The 22,815-nt window shown below is 36.2% G+C and overlaps 1 protein-coding gene, 1 long non-coding RNA gene and 1 other non-coding gene across 4 annotated transcripts in view; 2 read left to right on the top strand and 1 right to left on the bottom strand.

The window, feature by feature from the left end:
* Positions 1–4,138: 4,138 nt before the first annotated feature.
* Positions 4,139–22,815, top strand: part of LOC101218023 (phosphoinositide phosphatase SAC1) — a 29,058-nt gene continuing 10,381 nt past the window's right edge. The window contains exons 1-12 of one of the 2 annotated variants that reach the window (XM_031881062.1): positions 4,139–4,407; positions 4,675–4,879; positions 4,969–5,134; positions 6,423–6,645; positions 13,324–13,400; positions 14,961–15,148; positions 19,088–19,185; positions 20,797–20,930; positions 21,038–21,172; positions 21,724–22,108; positions 22,201–22,322; positions 22,491–22,601. In XM_031881062.1, coding sequence (XP_031736922.1) covers positions 4,282–4,407; positions 4,675–4,879; positions 4,969–5,134; positions 6,423–6,645; positions 13,324–13,400; positions 14,961–15,148; positions 19,088–19,185; positions 20,797–20,930; positions 21,038–21,172; positions 21,724–22,108; positions 22,201–22,322; positions 22,491–22,601 — 1,970 coding nt within the window. In that variant the 5' untranslated portion in view covers positions 4,139–4,281. Of the gene's footprint in view, positions 4,408–4,674; positions 4,880–4,968; positions 5,135–6,422; positions 6,646–13,323; positions 13,401–14,960; positions 15,149–19,087; positions 19,186–20,796; positions 20,931–21,037; positions 21,173–21,723; positions 22,121–22,200; positions 22,323–22,490; positions 22,602–22,815 lie in introns of both variants that reach the window. The other variant, XM_031881061.1, reaches the window with a different exon arrangement.
* LOC116402276 lies at positions 5,555–5,764 on the top strand. The gene has a single exon (XR_004214790.1). It is a non-coding gene; the product is annotated as a small nucleolar RNA U3 (small nucleolar RNA).
* On the bottom strand, positions 8,921–12,099 carry LOC116402106. The gene is made up of 3 exons (XR_004214534.1): positions 11,406–12,099; positions 9,024–9,142; positions 8,921–8,939 (listed from the first exon to the last, which is right to left on the bottom strand). It is a non-coding gene; the product is annotated as an uncharacterized LOC116402106 (long non-coding RNA).

Below are 22,815 nucleotides of genomic sequence, written 5' to 3'. Positions count from 1 at the left end.
TTGAAATATCTGAAGTTGTTGCCCTTACTAAAAGCTCTTTTACTTGCTATGCCAAAACACTTCATTTAATTAATTTTATGATTCTATTAGCAAAGTTGTGATTTCGCTTTTATGGAAGGAAACTTGTTAGAAGGAAATGGGTAAAATATGGCATATTGTTACAGAATCAGGGAAATTGCTATTTTTGACCTAACAAGTCTCTTTTGAAGGTAACCTCATTTTTAAATCTACTTTTTTTTACCACATTTTCAAACGTCATAATGCTTCATTTTCCCGATAAGTTAAGGTTTTCTCGTCTGCTTCTTGTCGTTGAGTTAGTATTTTTCAATCGTTGTAGATCATCTCTTCTCTCGATGGGTCCCTTTTATTTGTAAAAAAGACTCATTAGCCTGGTTTTAATTTTTGATAGTATTTCTTGGACTTTGTTAGTTTTCGTTTATGTTTAATTCTGATTCGATTTTGATGAAGGTACACAAGTACCTTTCCATTTTCTTTCCTTGTCAATGATTCTGGATTCTATTATTTATAGGGGTATCTGTATGACTTTTGGGTATATGTATGATTTTTGGTAGGAATGTAATGAAATACCCCAAAATCTTTTTTATCAATGGTATGAATTAGATTCTTCACATGTTTCCATAGTTTGACTTTCAACGAATATCCTCATGTCCCAACTCCGTTCTTATCACACTTCTTCTCTCACCACCACTAAAAATGCCAAAGCAAATCCATGAGATCAAAGATTTTCTTCTCACTGCAAGAAGAAAGGATGCCCGCTCGGTCAAAATCAAGAGGAGGAAAGATGTAGTGAAGTTTAAGGTTCGCTACTCAAGTACCTTTACACGCTCTGTGCCTTGACTCGGAGAAGGCTGAAAAATTGAAGCAGTCTCTTCCCCAGGTTTGAGTGTGCAAGATCTTTGAAGAAGTAGTGAGCGAATTTTGGAGATTTATATGGAAAAACAAGGGTTGAAGGAAATGTTTGCCAGTTATTTTTCTTTCTTATTTTCAATCATCTGCTGTGTTGAATGTTCAAATTTCTATGGGGACGACTGCTATTCTCATGAGTAGGAGTTGGACTGAACTTTTAGCGTTTCTTAAATTTTATAAACCGTTCTCAGATTTTGAACTGCGAGAGATTTGTCCATCATTGAATCATAGTTTGACTTCAACGAATTTGAAAGAAATTGTAAAATATGTCTTCAAGAAGACGACGAAAGGGATTTCACATATTTTGGATTTAGGGTTGTATTGTGTTAAATGTGTTCTAAAGTTGTGAATTCTTTTCAAGACAAGAGATAGAGTAACTTTAGGAGAATCCAAACTTTACGAGACAAGGGACAGTGAGGCAAATCGGGTGTTCGTCAAAACACCTTTAAGACCCTTTGTTCTTTGTCTTGTTTGTAACTTCGTAAAAATCCAAGTTTTACGTGACAAATGCCTAAACTTTACAAGACAAAGAACAATGAGTATGGGAAGGGTGGGATAGTATTCTTACTAAATAGTTGATGGATTGTTTGGGTATTTTGGCCATTTTAATATTCAGACAGTTTCAAAAAAGACTTTTTAAAATTTGAGAATCATTTCATCTAGTTTTGTTCATATCAAATTCAAAACATCTAGAATAAAGAAGGTAGTATGTAATGCATGCATCTTCTATCCCATCTACTTGTCACTTGTTGAGAAGTGTCGAGGGTTTGCTCAAGAGTTTCGAGCTAAGTCAAGTGACTAGAGACAACTTTCCAAAGTTTATCAAGTGAAACAAGTACCCAAAAGTGAAATCTCGAATTAGAGATGTTAAGACTGTTGAGATTTATGTCCTAACACTCGTAGATTGTAAATATAATCTATTGACCGTTATTAATAAAGTGTTATTATTGTAATAATTGTTATTGATTATAATATTAGTTGTCTTCATAACCCAAATCCAATAGACTAACATTCTAAGTCGTTTAATGAGTATTTGAACAGTATTTAGAGACATACAAGGATCAATGTTCCAGTTTAACTTAAAGGGTCTATGGTATAAGGATAAGGTTGTGTACCTTATCTTGGTAACATTATATATACGACTCACTTTGTATTTGATACACATGCAATGATCTAACACAGTGTGTAGTTGACATGCGAGTGAGGGTATCCTATGTAATGAGATTGTATAAGATCGAACCACAAAATAGTAACGACTAGATGTAACTCTGTTAACTAGTTAGGTTTCTATTTACTAGGATGACCTAAGTAATTTAATTAGTCTTAATCTTGAGTGAGTTATGAACTCCTATTTGTGAGGGATTGTCCTTTGATTTGTATGAGTGAGATTGACCAGATTTCCGACCTAATAAGCTTATCATTTTGGGGATAAGACCGAGTGGGGAGCTAGAAACATAATTACACAAGATGAAATTCACTTCTTCCCTACTTTAGGGTAACTAAATGAGTGTTCTCTTAAATGGTGTCTTCAGGTTTTGAACAAAGGGACCTACCCTCTCTATGGCACGAGAGAGGTTTCTCTTTATTGATAGGATCATAAGCACTAGTATTTAAGGATTAAAGGTAATCCAGGGGTAAAATGGTAAATTAATCTATTTGGTGTGATTAACACTCGTGAAGGACTAACTTATTGTTATTGGTCTATATCCGTGGACACATAAATATATATACAGTGAGAAAAGTTTAGCTGTGAGTCTTTAGTGGAGTGTACATACAGTTAACGAATGCTTAATGTGGTTAATGAGTTTAGCCAATTAATCTGATATCGTTGTAGGTTCTGATCTATAGGTTCATTAGGTCCCCTTCCTAGCTCATAAAGGTAATGAGATTTATTTATATTGATTATAATTTGAAATGTTTAAATTTACTTTGAGAATTAGTTCAATCTTTAGTGATACATTATTATAAATTTAATTTTGAATATGATTCAAAATTAATTTATGAAAAATAAAATATTTGAATGAGTTCAATGTTAATTTAATATGAATTGGATTCATATTAAAATTATTGGTCATGAGAGAAACTTATATTTGAATATAATTTAAGTTAAATATAATATATTTAATTTAGCTATTAATTAATCGAAGAATTAATTAATAATTTAGTTTTATTTAATTAAATCTATAAGTTATTGCAAAAATATTCATTCAAATAAGATTTAAATAAAATATTAATTAAATATGATTTAATTAATTATATTAATATAAATCTATAAGATATTAAAAAGATATTCATTTAAATAATATTTAAATGAAATATTAATTAAATATAATTTAATTAATTATTAACTAATTGATTAATTCTTAATTAATTAGTAAGTTTGTTAATAGAATATGATGATTCTCTCTTACTTATTTAACTATTCTAACAAGAAAGAAAGTTATAAATATATAGAAGAAAACAATTTTCTTTAACCATCAACAAAAAAAAGCTAAGACTTTTGAAAAAAAGTTTCTCTCAAGTACCTCTAAAATTTTCTAACTCGGTTGGTTTCCACAAATCAATACCAATCTCATCATAGAGGATATGATCTACAAACCAATCTCATTATAGAAGATAGGAAGGTGGTTTGCACAAAAGTAAGTTCTCTGTCATAGTTCTTTAAATCTTTCACTACCATGGGGCTTTTATCCCTTCAAAGTCTCCATCATGTTCGGCCAAGACATAAGGCAGAGAGTTTTTTAATTATCAAGTTTCTACTATCATTTTTCATAATCAATTCATGTTCATGTTGTTTCCGTGGACAAGATATATTTAACAATATATCATTTGAAACTAAAAGCAACACAGAAGCAAAGTATGATATACAATGTACAATAGATATTAGATAGATAGAACACTATCACTGTCTGTCTAGATAAATAGTGATAGACTTTTATATATAAATAACATTTCACAATTTTTATAATATTGATAAATAAAAGAAAAATGGTAAAAAATGACAAATTTAAGAAAAGATTTATAACATAACAAAATCTGGAATTTGTGAATGATAGACATTCCAATCATGCTGATAGATAATAGTATAGGTATATCATAGAATTTAGAATGTTGGTATGTTCTAAATATTTTAATATTTTAGTTCATTTTATATAAATGTTTTTTCAAAAATTAATTTACAATATATATATTTTTTTCTTTTTCGGGAAAAGTTGGAAAACAAGGCTTCAAATAAACACTAACACGAAGCATCGACGCATACACGGTAGGTATTATAGCTATAATGCATAAACGGTGATGAGAACCAATTCCTGAACCCATCCACAGCCATCATCATCGCCAACGTCGAGAAATATGGGTAAGGCAGAAGGTTCCAATCCGCCTCCGCCACCCTATGCCAAAGTCCACCCCTCAAATGACCCCGACGTTGATCACAATTCATATTCTCTCGAGAAATTCAGACTTTACGAAACCAGAGCGGTAACCTCTACACTTTCACTCTGTCATTATCTATCATTAGAAAGCACAAATGCAATTCCATTTCCCTGTTCGCCTTGAAGGAATTAGTTCAAGACATAATTGATTGCCTGGGTAGTGTGTCAAAACAATCATTTATTATTTTAAGGTTGTTTTTCCGTATTTCTCATAAGCTTGAGAGCGAGTTAAAACCTTTATTCTAACCAGCATGAGAAGCTGATTGTTCCCCGGTTTTAATTTTGTTTTATTGCATCGAGTTTTCCTAAGCAGAGGTATTATCTGATTGGGAGCGATCGCTACAAGAAATTCTTCCGAGTGTTGAAGATCGATCGCTCGGAACCATCGGAACTCAATATCAGTGAAGACCCGGTAGTGTATTCCCTGCAAGAAATCAGGAACCTCCGTCAGCGAATTGCTGAAGGGAATCGTGCTACAGGGGGGTTAAGCCCGGTTACAAAGGCTTTTGGTATTGCAGGTTGATGATGCTTCTCCTTCTATGTGCCAATTCATCCTCGAATCTCCTCGCACTTTTCTATAATTTTGTGATATGTTTAATGCTTGTAGGTTGCATTAAATGTTTGGAGTCTTATTATTTGATTTTGGTTACCAAGCGTCGGCAAATTGGATGTATATGCGGTCATGCAATATATGGTATAGATGAAACCCAATTGATTACAGTTCCTCACGTCTCCGTCCAGACTGATGTAGCACATTCTAAAACTGAGCTGAGGTAAGTTTAAGTTTCTCTTGTGGTACTGGTGCAGATATTTCAATCTTCATGTGTTTTTATTTATTTTTCTCTTTTTCTGTGGGAGATGTGTGTGCGCGTGTGTCTGGGGGGTAAGTAGGTGTTTGTAGTTAAATAATTCACTATTTGGACCCTACAAAATCTAGTCTTAGTTTTTTGAAACGAAAACGAGCATCTTTATTAATATAAATGAAAGAGACTAAAGCTCAAAGTACAAGAGACATATACCAAGAGGAAAAATGGCTAAAAGAGTACAACAAAAACCGAGACAAGAGAGAACATTAAAAATTTCAACGAGCTGATTAAGACCTTCTAGAACTTGAGCAAAACAAGAAGAAAATACAAAGCAAAGTGAAAAAATTTCAACAAGGAGCTCCAAATAAGCTAAAATCTTAATCCAAAACGACCTTACTTGAACAGGATCTGTTCTATAGGTTGTACACCTGTGTCCTTGAGTTCTAAGGAGACAAGAACCCAAGTCTGGTGGATGAGTTTCTGCCCTGTGACTAGAGGTGATTAATGGCTCACTATATCCTTGGACTAGTGGCTGTGGAGGATCGTTCTTGGCTGGTAGCTCCTGCTGAGATGGTTGCAAGGCAGTCTGAAATGGCTTAAAAAATGAATGGAAAGGACACAAATACAAGATAACCAACTAAGCTGCTTCAAGCTTGATTTAAAAAAACAAACGTGTGCCCTAGAAGACTTGCTGAAATCTTCCATCTCACCAAAAAAAACTGAAGATGTACTATTGAAAAAGCCTATCAAATTTCCTAATCCTCGAACAGAATTCTGAAAGGAAGAAAGAAAGAAATACAAAGAAAAAGGCCAAGCGTGAATTGAGTTATTGTACCTCTAACCTCATCGAATACAAAGCCAGCCCACCCTTGTGAACTGGAGTTGCTAAAAAATCTTCCCATTATTTTACAACACTCCTTATTGTACAACCAACTCTTGCAAAAACAAAAGGGGGAAGGTCCCCACTCGAATGATCCAACTTCTGATAGTAACAAAAAATGATAAGAGAACAACTTTACTTGCCTTGTTACTCTTGTGCAATCAAGATTTCGTCCCATTCTTGTAATATGAAGAACCTGTCAATAAGGGATCTTGAGCTTATGTTACCATCTGTGACCCTAGTGAATCTCCCATTGGCAAGAGGAACCTCCAACAGATTGTACTATGAGCTTTTGTCTCATTGTTTATTTATTAATAAATGAGGCTATTTCCATATAGACAAATTAATTGCATTTGTTGCCGTGTTTATTTGCAGGTATAAAAAACTTCTATCCAGTGTGGATTTGACAAAAGATTTTTTCTATAGCTATACCTATCCAATAATGCAAAGTTTGCAAAAGAATGCCATGTCAACTGCTGCAGAAGGAATGCCATACGATAACATTTTTGTTTGGAATGCTTATTTGACTCGAGCTATTCGATCACGATGCAATAACACTGCATGGACCATAGCATTAGTTCATGGACATTTCAAGCAGGTATGCAAGTGCTGCTCCTTGCTCTTAACATCTTTTGGGTGTTGTGCAGTTTCATTATCTTTAAGGTTGTTAGTTCGAAGACCTAATGTTATATCGTCCCTTTAGGGACAGTCGACAAAATTGGAATGAAAGACCTAGTGTTATATTGTCTCTCCCTCACAAATTTCTATTGTACTTTGAGCACTATACTCATTTTTCTCCCTTCAATACATTCAACCGACCACGTACCTGCTTGTTCCATTTCTCAAATTTTAAATGAATGTATTTGTTATTTCCTCTCCATTTAATATTGATTTCCACTTGTTGAGCCTTCATATATCGAGCCCACTAGATAGGAGTGTTGAATGATATATAATGAAATTTATCTTCACCCACTAGCTTAAGCTTTTGGGTCCATTGGTGATTTAAGATTTACATTAACATTCATCTGTCGCCCCCTTTGTGTTAATAACATGGAAAGCATCCAGCACCTTTTATTTGATTGTCTTTGCTTCTAAATGTTGGTTCCGCCTTCTCCAAGCATTCAATTTTTGTTGGGTTTTTGATCATGTTTTTAAGAACAATGTGTCTCAAATCCTTGCTGGTCCAGACTTGAAGAAGAAGACAGCTGAATGTTTGTGGGCAAATGCAGTAAAAGCACTTTTAGCTGAAATCTGGTTTGAAAGAAACCAAAGAGTCTTCCATGATAAATCATCGACTTGGATGGAATGCTATGATTCTGCTTGTTTGAATGCACCTTCATGGTGCTCATTATCCAAATTTTTTCAGGATTATTCTTCTCAGGAGATTGTTTTAAATTGGCCAGCCTTTATAGCCTCCCCACCTTGAAGTTCTAGTTTATCTTGTCTCCCAGATCAAGCCTTATGCTCCAATCAGTTTTTGCTCAATCAAGGATTATTATTTTTGCTTTGTATTCAGCTTGCTGCCTTGCTTTATCATCTTTTTTGGCCTTGTATTGTGGCCTTTAATTTGTTATTGTTTTACTGTATTGCTTTTATTGTATTGCTTTTATTAACCTGCTATGTGGGTTTTTATTTTCACTTATGGATGTGATGAGGGCGCTAAAGGGGTGTCAACCTAGTTGAGATGCCTGGGTGTGCCTGCTTTTTTTGAAAAGGATACGAGTCTCACTATTATTAATAATGCAAATAGAGAGACAAAGCTCAATGTACATGAGAGGCATACAAAGAGCAATGGGGGAGGGGAGGATTAGCAGGCGCACCCAAGCATCTCAACTAGGTTGACACTCCCTTAGCGCCCTCATCACATTCATAAGCGAAAAAGAAACCCCACATAGTAGGTTAAATAAAAGCAATACAGCAAAACAAAAACAACAACAGAATAAAGGCCACAATACAAGGCCAAAAAGATGATAAAGCAAGGCAGCAAGCCGAAACAAAGCAAAAATAATAATCATCCTTGATTGAGCAAAAACTGATTGGAGCAGAAGGCTTGATCTGGGAGACAAGATAAACGAGAGCTTCAAGGTGGGGAGGCTATAAAGGCTGGCCAATTTAAAACAATCTCCTGTGAAGAATAGTCCTGAAAAAATTTGGATAATGAGCACCATGAAGATGCGTGTAGTCAGTGTTTTTAAAGGCTCAAGGCGCACTAAGGCGCATTGGTCCTCTGGAGCCTAGGCGCAAGGCGCAAAAAAAAGCGCGAGCTTTTTTTCATAAGGCGCACTATATATAAAAAGAGAAAGAAAATATATATACACACACATATAGCAGAGCAACAATGTATAAAATATAGGTACCCAATATAAGTAGCCTAAACAACAAAACACAACAAAAAACTACCCAGTATTCAACAAGTCAATAATCAAAATAAAAGTTCATCCCTAAAGATCAAACTCATCATCACTAAATTGATCCTCGTCTTCATTCAATCCTTCGTTAGACTTATAGCCATCAGTATCTTCTTCTTCCAAATCGAAGTCATCTAAATTTACTTGTTTCCGTTGCGTGGTAGACGAGGATGAACATGAAACAATAGTCTTTGGTCTAGAGGTACTAGCTCTAGAATAGAATGATGGTTCTTTTGCTCCGACAGCTCTAGAAACATCACCCCACGTTAAAGAATCATCATTAAATACCAACTCATCATCCTCCTCAGAATCGTCATCCAATCTTCCAATCAACCATTCATTACTATCATCAATATCTTTCAAGGAGATGGGGTCGACAATATCTCGTAGGTTGTATCGACGTTTTAGTGCTTGTGTTGTATTTGATGAACACTAGATCATTCAAACGACTTTGAGCAAGCCTATTTCGTTTCTTGCTATGAAGCTGAAAAATTAGAAAGTTTCATTGTCAGTGAATCAACAAATTTTGATTATCATTCTCAATGTACTTAAGGAGAGGAAAGGTAACCTGTTCAAACACACTCCAATTACGCTCGCATCCAGAAGCACTACAAGTAAGACCTAAAATTCTCACAGCAAACTTTTGCAAGTTTGGAGTTGATTGTCCAAAATTATCCCACCATTCCACTATAGGCACAAACAAAAAAATATATATATTAATAGAAGAGCTTGTTGCTAGTATCGTTGAGTAATCGTTTAGTTGAAATTTACCTGGAGATATTTTGTCCCTTTGTCTGATTGCTAAAGGTTGTCCGAATAATGCTTCAGCCCTCTTATACTTGCTTAGTTCTGCAAGTATTTTGTCTTGTACTTCCAATGAAGCAACCATTTTTGTTATGCATGAGTAGAGTCCATTAACTATTTCATCATCCTCCTGGATGTTAGGATTCGAATAATAGAATGACAGGTTTAAATAATACCCCGCTGCATGCAGAGGACGATGCAACTGAAGCTCCCATCTTTTATCAATTATGGTGAAAATGTCCTTGTATTTTTCTTCATTATTATTAAAGGATTTAGCAATAGCTTCCTTAGCTCTATCCATGGCCTCATAAATATATCCCATAGGTGGCTTCTTCTCGCCATCAACCAATCTAAGAACTCGGACTAGTGGGCCAGATACTTTAAGAGCGAAAACAATTGTAGTCCAAAAACTAGCCAACAAAATAGTCTGAACTACTCGTTTCCCTTGTTGCTCCTTACTCCATTTGCTGTCCTTCCATTCATCTGAAGTAAACATCTTCCTCAGATTATTCTTTTGACGATGTATACTCGATAATGTAATGCAAGCAGTAGCAAAACGAGTCTTAGCTGGTCTAACTAACTCCTTTTGGTTAGTAAAACGTCGCATCATGTTTAACAATCCAGGACGAACGTATATGAAATTGCTGATCTCTATGCCTCTTTTCAATGCTTTGCGAATATTCGAGATCTTGTATATATCCTCCAACATCAAATCTAAGCAATGAGCGGCACACGGAGACCATATTAACTGTGGTCGTTTTGCTTCTAACAATCTCCCTATTAACAAAGAAAATAAGTACACATTTAAAGTAGAACTCAACTAAATCTAATAAATTAAAGTTATAACTTGTAAGTAGTCTACATTCTTACCTGCCATCACATTTGCTGAGGCACTATCAGTAACTACTTGTACAACATTCGCTTCTCCAATTTGGTCTACAAAATTATCAAGTAACTCGAACATCTTCTTTCCATCTTTCACATAAAATGAAGCATCGATGGACTCAATAAACATGGTGCCTTTAGGACTATTAACTAAAAAGTTAATTAATGTCCTATTTCTTCTATCGGTCCATCCATCAGCCATAACAGTGCATCCAACCTTGGCCCACTCTACCTTATGGTTACTCATCAACTCATTTGTTGCTTCTAATTCCTTCTTCAAACATGGAACTCTTAACTCATGATAAGATGGTGGTTTCAATCCAGGACCGAATTGCCCAATTGACTCAATCATAGGGGCAAAACTTTCATATGTGCAAGCATTCAGAGGCACTCCTGCATCATAAAACCATCGAGCAATTCTTTGGATGGTGTGCTCTCTCATTTCCTTCTTGTATGTCGCATTCAATGAAGTTTGTTTTCCTTTGTCCTTTCTATTTTGAACCACAGTTTCTGGGTTAGGAGTAAAAAATGCATCCATTGGACCCTTTTGCCTTGGCTTCTTCAAGCTCGGGCCCCTTGGTGTTGCTTTGTTGTTTACACTAACACTCCCTTCATCTTCATCCTCAATATCATAATCTTCTACATCAATGTCCACAATCAGATTTCTTTGTTCTTTAATCTCTTTTTTCTTGGACATGTACTCTTTAATTTCTTCCTTCACGTGATCCGGACATTTTGTACAGGCGGTGACATTTCTATAACCACCAACGAGGTGTTGTTTCATTCTATATACCCCTCCTTTTGTTACTTTCGAACAAAATCCACAGACAAACGTATTTATATTTTGGTCATTTTGCAATTGACCATATTTCCATGCCGGATCTTTTCTCGAACTTTCATCAGCCATCTATGATCTAAGTTATAAAAAAAAAAACAGAAACTATTTAAAACAGCAGCTGTTATTAAAAAAAAAAAAAACAGAAGCTATCTATGGATGAGATGAAGTTGTTATAAATGGAGGATTGGAGGGGAGTGTGTTGTGAGATGGATGGGATGAAGGTTGAGTTTGATGGGTTATCGAAGGAAGTTGAAGTCGAGAAGTATAAGAAGAAGAAGATGTAGACTTTAGAGAGTTTTTTCTAACTCAATGGGTATACCATGCTATGAAAACAGAAAACAATGGAGTTTGATGTTCTTGTCAAAGAGTTACAGAAGAAGGAGAAAGCAATGCAGATGTTAACTGAACGATTGAGATACTAACCCGTGATAAAGCTGAGATGGAGGAGGCGAAAACTGAAGCACTAGCAGCACTGTAGCACAGAATATTATTGTCTTCTCTTTTCCTCTGTTTTTGCACCAAAAAACAGAGTAATGGCAGCCGCAGCACTCGTTTTGTGTGAAGAAGAAGGGTGGCCGGAACGGAAGGGTGGAAAAGGAAGCAAACGGAAGACGAAGACGAAGAACTGAAGTAGAAGCAGAACGGAAGACGAAGAACTGAAGAAGTAGATGAAGAGTCGTGTGCACCAAAAAACAGAGTAATGGCAGCCGCAGCACTCGTTTTGTGTGAAGAAGAAGGGTGGCCGGAACGGAAGGGTGGAAAAGGAAGCAAACGGAAGACGAAGACGAAGAACTGAAGTAGAAGCAGAACGGAAGACGAAGAACTGAAGAAGTAGATGAAGAGTCTTCACGCGCGAAAGGAGAAGGGTTCTTTCTTCACGTTTACGTAATAGGTTTAAAAAACCTAGATAATAATAGTTTTTTATAATTAAAGCCCAGCCCATAACTTATAAAAAAAAGCCCACGCCTAATTCAACTTGCGCCTAGGCGCGCCTCAAGGGAGGCGCGCGCCTAATATGGGCTTTTTATAATTCGCTGCGCCTCCTCACAAATAAGCCCCAAGTGGGCGCCTTGAGCCTAGGCGCGCCTAGGCGCGCGCCTTAGGGCGCTTTTTAAAACACTGCGTGTAGTCGAGCAGAATCATAGCGTTCCATCCAAGTCGATGATTTATCATGGAAGACTCTTTGGTTTCTTTCAAACCAGATTTCAGCTAAAAAAGCTTTTACTGCATTTGCCCACAAACATTCAGCAGTCTTCTTCTTCAAGTTTGGACCAGCAAGGATTTGAGACACATTGTTCTTAAAAACATGATAAAAAACCCAACAAAAATTGAAAGCTTGGATAAGGCGGAACCAACATTTAGAAGCAAAGACACAATCAAATAAAAGGTGCTGGATGCTTTCCATGTTATTAACACAGAGGGGGCAGACATGAGGTGAGAGGGAGGGTAGCTTTCTTTGAAGTACCAAGGCACAATTTAAATTTCCAAAGAGCATAATCCATATGGAAATATTTATCCTTCTTGGGCTGTTAGATTTCCAAAGCCTTTTGTACAAAGAACTTTCCAAAGGAGAAGATGTCGCTTAACCAATGATTTTACCGAGAAGGAGCATTTGGTTTCAAGGGACCAAAACCTTTGATCTGGAATGGAGGCTGGCTCTGAAGAAGAAATCTGCCTCAACAAGGTCTGGAAATCTAAATTTCCTCATCATTTAGCAATCTTCTGAAAAAGATGGACCAAGAATTGGTTGAAGAGTCCCAATGATCTGAAACAGACCCATTTGGATTGATTGCAATCCTAACCAATCTTGGAAATTTACACTCCAAAGGGATAATGTCCATCCAAGGGTGCTTCTTGCTGGTCCTCACCCTCCCCCTATTGCTCTTTGTATGCCCCTCGTGTACATTGAGCTTCGTCTCTCTATTTTCAATATTAATAATAGTGAGACTCGTATCCTTTTAAAAAAAAAATTAATTCAACCCCCAAAGTTTAGGGTTTAAATTAGTTTAAGATTTAAATTGATACAAACCCTAAAGTTCAGGGATATGTACATCCTATGTAACAAATCTTGTTCACATAGAGGAGATTTATGCAAGTTTAGCCTCACCTAGGCACATTTATGACGTTTGGCTGTTTTGTTGGGAAGGGGGAAAACTCATGGTTTTTTAGGTTTATTTTTTGTCATATGGTTTGGGTTTTATTATTATGTTTATTTTAGGTTTAATGTCTTTTGGTATTTGTATTATACTTTCGGTTATGCTATTTTTTTATGCGTTAAGAGTACTGTTTAGTTGTTAGAATGCCCAAATTTCCTAATACATATCCTAATATCAATTTGCAGGTTAGACTATCAATCTTTGGAAGAGACTTCACTGTCACCTTGATTTCTAGGCGTTCTCGACACTTTGCAGGGACACGGTATAGTTTTGCTTGAATGTGTCATATATATAGTTATAGTTATAGTTATGGATGAGTGTTAAGTTCTCTTCTCCCCCCTTTTGTTCAATCCATCTTCTTTGGCAATTATCTGGCGACCCTGTGCTCCACCTCCACCCTCCGACATCACCTCTAACACTTCTTGAACGACCTTCTGACATTTTTTTCTGTCATGGCTCAACTTCTCGACCCTTAGATACAATGGAAGTTATAAGCTGTAAGGTTCTTCATTCATTCCACCGTTTGGATGGAGAATGAACGAGTCCATTTAGAAGATATCGAAGCTCAAATCATCTTGGTTAATTCAGAGAGTCAGTTGAAATGGTATTCCGACACCTTAGCAGAGCTTATCGGAGGTCTAGAGGACGCTTCTTTCGAAGATTTGGAGAGTTAGACCGCGGGAGATTGAAGCTATCCAAATTTAGGGCCGACACTAGTTGGATTCTTTGTTGTGATCTTTGGCTGACTTCAGGTGGGCGATATCAACCATTAGGGTTTCCTCAAGGGAAGCCAAAAAGGGGTGGTTGTCATTCCTTCAGATGCTGGAAAGACTCTTTTCGGATTTGGAGTATAAGAATTGGTTCTTGAGCTACACCTCTACGTCTTAATACCCTCCAAATTAGAGCTCAAGTTATGCTGATAAAGTTAAATATCTGGGAACTCAGTTTGGGAAAAATGTAGATCAAAGTATCAATATAGGAGAGAAAAAAAGCTTTAATCCCCCATTTTGAAAACAGTCTTACAAAACCAACAATCCCCTGTTTTGGCACCGTAGAACAAAGCAGCTTATACCCGAAAAACAAGACTGGTATATAACTGGTTATCTTGCACCGATTGGTTTTTGCCAATGGCTGCTACGGTTATGTCACCACGCTCTGATAGCATGTTAAATGGTAGAAATGAGAACACAAGGTTTATATGGAAAACCCTAGAATAGGGAGAAAAAACCACAAGCCTTAATGAACTCCATTTTCTGGATGTGATAAGAGTGCTAAGGGGTGGCAGCCTAGTTGCACTTGCTGGTCCCAAAGGCGTAGATCTTGTCTCCTCATTGCACTCAACACTGCTTTGTCTATTCATTTTCTTAATGGCGAGGCTAGTTTCCTTTTTTCTCTTTTTTTTAAAAAATCTGTTCAACATTGGATCTGAATAAGCCATAAAAAACCCAAGCACATCGAATAAAGAGAACAAATTTCCCCAACATTTAGCTGAATATGAGCAAGTAAAGAAACAATGCTGTAAGAGGCTTCCTCTTGTAGGCATAGTGGGCAAACCAAGGGCATGCGGCAACTACTTGGAAGTTTCCTTTGCATAACCAAGGAACAATTCAATAACCCAAAGATCATAATCCAAACTAGAATGTTAACTCTCTTGGGCTATTGGATTTCCATAAAGCTTTATAGATCTCTTCCCTCCTTCTGTGGGTTGATTTTTTGCATGTCCTTATATTCTTTCAGTTTTTTTTCTCAATGAAAGTGGTTTCTCTCACTAAAAAAAGAAACAAATAACTTTATCTTTCGTGATTTGTTTCACAAATTACAGATACTTAAAAAGAGGAGTGAATGATCGAGGACACGTTGCAAATGATGTTGAAACAGAGCAGATTGTTCTTGATGAAGAAGCTGGTTCGTGCAAGGGGAAAATGAGTTCTGTTGTGCAGATGCGTGGTTCAATTCCTCTCTTTTGGTCTCAAGAAGCTTCTAAATTTAGCCCAAAGCCAGATATTATCTGTAAGAATATCATTGTGACGATTTTTCTCGTGTGTTTGGTTAAATTAAATGGCTAAACTGGACTTCAGTTGTTTTCTCTTTTTTCTTTCAATGGAACAAATTTCATTTGTAAGTGCGGTTCACAGTCCTGACTCGAGCCAAGAAGTTCGAAGAACGTATAAAAAAAGTGATTGGTAGATACCCCAAAGAATGTGAAAATTTTATATAAAGTTTAAACATATATTTTTTTGAAAAGGAGACAAGCTTCTTTATCAATAAAGGAAAATGAGACTAATGCTCAAGAATTATACAAAGAGCAAAAAAGAAAAGAAAAAAACAACCAAACAAACTGCCCAAAGATGATCTCGGTCAATACAAGGGAAAATGACCAAAACAAACAAATGCAAAGAACAAGCTAAAAAGGCGAAAACCAAAACGAACAGATCTAAATACAAAGCATAACAAAATAACTTTATCAAAAGGAAACCATTCGGATCTAGAGACTAGCAAAAAGATGCAGCTGGAGATCTCAAAGCTATCTTGCCAAAGTAGTACAAATCCATAAGAGGAACAAAAAAATCTTTCAAAATATCAGCATCAACAGAAGGTTGTACTTCCTATACAACACCTCAACACACCATGTTGAATCTTCAAATTGATGTTCCAATTGAAAACCCATCCCCCATGCATGTAGAAATACTAAAGATATTCACCAACATATTTCTCCCATAAGCGACTTTAATAGATTCCAGCACCTTTTTCAACCATAACTTGATTCATGATGAACAAGATAATCTCAGAGAATAAGCTTGAGAAATATTAGAAGAGCAACCATAGTTTTTGGCAATGAAGACTTCCAAAGATGAGTTGCACGGAACATTAACATTTTCGCCTTCTGGACTAAATACTTCTTGGCAGTTACCATGAAAAGCCAGCAATACTTTACCATAGGAACCACGAGCAAACCTTTTCTTTCCTTTTAAATTAGGCCAGAATAATTCCACATTCACTAACTATTGACATCAGCTCTTTAGGCAAATTGGTGGAAAATTATTTGGGAGAAAACCCTCATTAAACAAAACCCTCATTAAACAAACATTTAAGACCCTCCCTTCAATTTCTGAATCCAATTTAGGGTTAACTTCACTAAGATCAACTGATTCTTCACTGCTAACACTGATAGGAGAGAAAATTCCGGGCTGGTCTTTAGGACTTAAGTCAGCTTTGCATGAGGAGCCTTGCTGACAAGATGTCTTTGCAATGGAGGTGGAGGATTTTGAAGTGTTGAGACAATTTGAAGGAGAAGTGCTATTTACTGACTTGGAAAAATGCTCGGGACTTGGATTTTAGAGCTGTAAACTTCCAAGAGATCTGGGTTATTGACAGAAACTGAATGCATGATGGTGTTATTTTGAAAAGAGTCCAAAGAGGGAATTTTAAGGTCGCAAACCTCATTTAATTCAGATTTTTGCAGGGCAGTCCACACGTTGTTGAAGGAGGTTTGCTTGCGGATATAGTGTTTAAGGTTTTTGGAATAAGAGAGGACTTACTGCCTTTGGCACACTTGGAACGGTTGAAAATACCCACTTCTGATGAAAGATGGTCCCCTGTTCGAACATAAAGAGAAGAATCAGAACCTTAAACATTTTGCAACGTTTTTTGCAATAAATTCGCTGAGTTGTCCTCCAAAATGCTTGAGCAAAAATTGTTATAACTCAAAGATTTATTTAAGTGGGCCCCTTTTCCTTTATTCCTTTCATTTAAATATTCCAAAGAGGACTTTTCGGCTACTGAATTATTAAAACCAGAAACGTTTTGCAACGTTTTTTGCAATAAATTTACTGAGTTATCTTCGAAAAACTTGGGCAAAAATGGCTATAACTCAAAGATTTATTGAAGTGGGCCCCTTTTCCTTTATTTCTTTCACTTACAGATTCAAAAGAGGACTCTTCGGCTACTGGAATATTAAAAACAGATCATTAGAACTGGACTCCACTGCCTTTTTGCAACAGCTGTCTGGCTTGGGTTTAGTAAAATTCAAAAAAGGGGCCTGTTCAGTTGCCTGGTCATTCAATACTTCTTCAACCTGGTCGGAAAATTCTTCAGCATTTCAAATGGATTTCTGCTTCTAGGGAGAGATGCAAACAATGATTGGGATCAAGATCTTCATCAATTATAACTTCTCTAATCCTGAAACAATCAAGAGAGTTATTAAAATCATCTCGTAAGTTAGGGGCTTTGAGGGGAATATGAGGGTTTAAGAATTCAAAATCTCCAAAATGAAAATATATATTTCCCCTCTTTAGATCATTGATTTCAATCATGACAGCACAGAACCACAAAGATTCTTCTTAACTTGAATCCGGGCTTCACTAACATTAATTAAATTCAGAGTTTCGGAGGCTATATCTAAGAAACCTCCAAAATGATCCCCAATGACCTCAAAGGTACTTCTACACCAATAATCCAAGGGAAGGTTTTTAATTTTGAGCCAACCGCCATAGCCTTTTTGAACATTCGAATTTTGGGCCGATTGTGTTTAAAGTTATCCCATCTTTCGAATTTGAGATGAAAATTCCTCAAGGCTTGCCATTTTCCTTCCTCGTGGATGAGATCTAAAATTGATCCTTGGTCAATGTTAATGATGGCATTCTCATCATATAAAGGATTTATAACAATTTTTGCTTGGAAAAGAGCTTCCAACCTTTTACGGATCAATTTCCAGTCATCTGAGGCAAATAACTTTGATATAATCCATAAATTTTCGAAATTGACTTTCAAAACTTCATGATTCTTAATCAACCAATGCTTTTGTTTCGAAGGGGAAAGATGGACTGACTTTTGAAACTTCTTGTTTTGACTAGGAGGCTGGTCGGTAACCTTAAAATTAGGTCTTAGAACAGGGGAATTGGAAAGAACTGATTTTGCCATTTCAACATAACTTAGTTTTCTATTCAAAATCGAAGGAGGAATATTGAGGAAATTTTCAGCAAACCATCTGGCATAATCCAGTTTTTCTACAAACCTATCCAACATCGAGCAAAACAATTTCCAACCTTGCTTTTGCTACCTAAGCACACTCTGATATTTAAGAGACCCCCTGAATGTGGCCAGAGATCACAACTCAGTAGCTTGAAACTTTGAAATTCTCAATCTGCCTCTGTCAATATCTCTATGTTTCCTAAGATGTCTCTCTACCGGAAAACTGATAAGATCAGTTAACACTGACCTGATCCATCTAAGTTGGCAAACGGATAGAGAGATAATTCTACTGGCTTCTACATCTTCAATAAAGCAACAATCTCTTTTTTGCCAAATGCAGTAGTGTGACTGGTCAATTTTACAACTAACCACCTCCATGGTGAACTTAATGGAGAGGGCTGCCGAAAAACCTGGCTGCTGAAGAGGGGAGGAGTGGGGAGATCGAAGGGAGTGGGGTGGAGAGAGGAGAGAGGGGAGAGAGAAAACTTACAATCGCATTTAAAGTTTAAACATATTAACAAAAGGTTCTAAATTTTTGTTTTCTTTTGCTCCTTTTGGAGTTTACAATAGGTTTTTTCTTCCATATTCTGAATGAAAAATTGTTGAATGGTAAAATATTAATTAGTTTGAGATTTTGAGTCAAATTGATAATTTATTTGATATCAGAGCAGGTGGTCTTGAAAGCGTAAGCATTTGCAATGTTATTTCCTCCCCAATTAAATTTGATTTCCACTTGTTGAGTCTTCTTCGTATTTCAAGCCCAAAAGTGAAGGGGAATGCTGAATGATATGATATTAGTTTGCTGTTACCGATTAGCTTAAGCTCATGAGTCAATCAATGATTAAAGAAAAACACCGTACCCTCACCCTCTTCCCCCTCCCCCTCCCCCGCCCCCAACACACACACTCCAAAAATGAAATAATAAATAAAGGAACAACCATAAAAGGATCCTTATGTTAATTGTTTTTTACTTTTCAGTACAACGATACGATCCTACATATCAAGCTACAAAATTGCATTTTGAAGACCTTGCAGAAAGATATGGCAATCCAATTATTGTTCTCAATTTGATAAAGGTACATACTATGATCTTTAATTTTTATGGGAAAGGCACAAATTGTGATATGTATTAGAGGGGGAAGTTATTTTCAATTCCTAAAAAAATACTATTGGAAACATAATTACCTCATGTAAAAAAAAAACATAATTACTACCCCTCCCTTTAACTTCTCTTTCCCTCTGCATCCCCTTCTGTCCAACTATCTTCTTTAACTTCGATCACCTCTATTCCCCTTTGGCCTTCTCTTCACTGATCTCCATCACCCTTGCCCTTCCATCTCCTCTCTGTCTTGCCATTTATCCTCCTTGTTGATTAGTTGTCCCATGGAGATGAAAAGCTGCTGTATTTGAAACACCTACTTTTCTATTTGGTAAGAAAGACATGACTGCTTCCTTGAAGACTTGAAGAGAGTTTGATGGAACTTTGACAACCTCCCTTGAAGTTGTCCTTCATCCATAAGAAAGTTAAAAGAAGATTTTGGGGTTATCCGACTTTCAAAATACCGATCAAATGATCACGGATTTTAAAAAAATTCTAAATACTGATCAAATGAAGGATGAATACTGATCAAATGAGGGATGGTTCCTTGACTGTGTTCTCTCGTCATCTACTGATGGAAAAATTAATATTCAAGTTTCTGCTGGTGTTGAGACGTTTGGCTAATTTTTTGGGAAATAGTTTATGATTTTATGGGCACCATCGTTAATTTGGAAGATTTTCAGGATTCTTCTTCTTCCAAAGACTTGAAAGATAACAAGAAAGTTAGTGCTAGATACTTTTCTTTTTCACCAAAGCGTAGTTTTAATGGCATGGTGAAGCAAAAGGAAAATCTTCAAAATGGAAAAGAAAAGTGTTTTGATAAGAGATTATTGCCTGATACCTCTTCTTTTTGGGTTAGAAAAGAGATTGAACTGCTGAATCTGCATCTTGATCTTTCTTCAGTAGTCACCAGATTAATGCTTCATTACTTTTGGGAGGAGGTTAAAGAGGTTTTAGAAGAGTATTTTTAGTCCCGAGTTGTTATCAATCCATTCATGGATGATAAGGCCATGTTTAAGTGTGAAAGAAACTTTTCAGGTATTGCTATTCCTGGAAAACGGTTGAACTATGGTAATCTATTCTTAACACTATAAAATTTGTCAGATTCTATTCATTCTCATCCTGGAGTTATTAAGAGTTATGGTGGATTGATTCTTATTAAAAATTTGCCTTTGAAATGCTGGAAGGGTGCTGTTTTTGAAGCCAGTGGTCAAGACCTGGGAGGATTGCTTGCCATATCTCAATTTTATGGATTGCTTGTGCTATTATTCAGGTGAAGAACCTAGCTGGGTTTTTTACCAGCTGATATTACAATTGAGGACGCAAAACTGGGGACTTGCATCTTTTAGAGGTTCAAGTTCGAAAAGGTTTATTAATGGTGGATGATTTGAGAATGTCTTTTTGAATTCCATTGACTTAAGAGTTAATGAAGCCTGGAAGGATGTAAGTTCTACTGAACGTCAGATTTTTGAAGGAGAGACTTGATTTCATTGAGAACATCAACTATTCAACTACCCCAAAATGTGTCCTACATCAATTTGAGTTTGTTTCTGGTATTATTTATTCTCATGATGCTTGTTAAATGCAGACTTTTGAGAAAAGGCCTAGAGAAATGATGCTGAGACGTGAATTTGCAAGTGCCGTTGGGTATTTGAACCAAATTCTTTCTGAGGAGAATCATCTTCAATTTATCCACTGGGACTTTCATAAATTTGCTAAGAGGTGATATGTTTGTTCCAATTATAAAGAACCTCCCAATACAGTTTGTATTTTATCTGTATGCATTCTTTTGTTCTGATCCAACGCTTTGATTTCTTCGGTGATCATAGCAAAGCTGCCAACGTATTGGCTGTCTTGGGTGCTGTGGCAAGTGAAGCACTTGACTTAACTGGTTTTTACTATAGTGGTAAACCCAGTGTTATGAAGAAAAAATCAAATCAAATCAGACGAACAGACACTTCAAGGTATGCTTCGAACTTTTGTCAACTTGCCATTTTCTTCTTTTGAAAAGGATGGGGAACTTTTTATTCCTGAATCATAGATACTTTAGTTTGGCTATCGTGTCTGTTATAGACACGTGGACTCTCCAACACTTATTAACTCAATGGCATGTGTTGAAGACTAGTTGTGCATTTGTTAAGCATGTATTGAACCCTGGTAGATTATACTAAATAGATAGATAATGGTATAAGGAAAAAAATATTGAAGTTTAAGTTTGAAATACATCAAAATCATTGCATAAAGTTTAGTATTGTTGTCTTTGAATTTCCTTCGTTATGTAAAAGTGATATATATTTCAAAAGGTGTGTACGGTTGAACAAACATGTCTATGTCCTAAATTTTTTTAAGAATAACGTATCACTATTGAATATCCTTTTATATTTGTGCCGTGCTCCTTACCTTCAATCACAACCAATAAGAGAGTTTTTTTTTTTTTCTGTTGTTGTGTGTATGGTCATTTTGAGTTTTGTGCCTGGTTATTTATAGGTATGTGTATGTACTTGTTCTCTAATAGGGATGGTTCTCTTCGAGATTTGAGAGCTAGTTCAGGGGATCCTACCAGAAGTGGGAGCAATAACGAAACATTAAGTACTGTTAGTAATAGAGAGAGAGAGGCTGCATCTAATCAGTATGACAAAACAAACAGTTATAGTAGTGAAGCATCACACTTCCAAAGTGGAGTTCTGCGTACAAACTGCATTGATTGTTTGGATCGAACAAATGTTGCCCAATATGCCTATGGTCTTGCAGCTTTAGGCCGCCAACTCCATGCAATGGGTTTGACAAATATGCCTAAAGTGGATCCTGATAGTAGCATTGCTGCAGCCCTTATGGATATGTATCAGAGCATGGGGGATGCTCTTGCTCAACAATATGGTGGCTCTGCTGCTCACAACACTGTATTTATACATGCATGGATCTAAGTTCATATAAACTTATTTATATTTTGACACTCTCGTTTCTTACTAATAAATGCTTGTTCACAAATTAGGTGTTCCCTGAAAGGCAGGGCAAATGGAAAGCTACCACCCAATCAAGAGAGTTTATCAAATCTATCAAACGCTATTATAGCAATACTTGCACTGATGGTGAAAAACAAGATGCAATAAATTTGTATGATCATGGAGTCTTGTCAATGAATACCATTCACTTTCAGACAGAACATACTTTCTATTTTCCATTCTCTTTTCTCAAGCTTATTATTTCACTATTTAGAGAATAACATTATGCTTTCTTCACCTTTTCATGTTCTTAAACGTCTTCTTACTCATGTGTTACCAGATTTTTAGGTTACTTTCAACCACAAGAAGGGAAGCCTGCTCTGTGGGAACTGGATTCTGATTATTACCTTCATGTATCAGGGCTTGGAGATGATCTTTTTCCAGATAAGTGGTATAATGTCAGCAGTCGCGACTGTATATTCTAGTCATAATGTTGTGGAGCTTTCAATTGTATATGCACCTTGTGGGCCTTGTTGAAGCAATTATTCATGCAGTTCCGTGAAAGCATTGATATGTGTACAACATTCTATGCATATAGTAATTCTAGGTTTCCTTAAAAGAAAGTACTTTTATGTTTCAGTCTAGTTTAGATGTATCAGCTATTA

The sequence above is a fragment of the Cucumis sativus genome, chromosome 2 (genome assembly GCF_000004075.3).
Source record: "Cucumis sativus cultivar 9930 chromosome 2, Cucumber_9930_V3, whole genome shotgun sequence".
NCBI lineage: Eukaryota > Viridiplantae > Streptophyta > Magnoliopsida > Cucurbitales > Cucurbitaceae > Cucumis > Cucumis sativus.
This window is presented reverse-complemented; position numbering and strand designations above follow the sequence as displayed.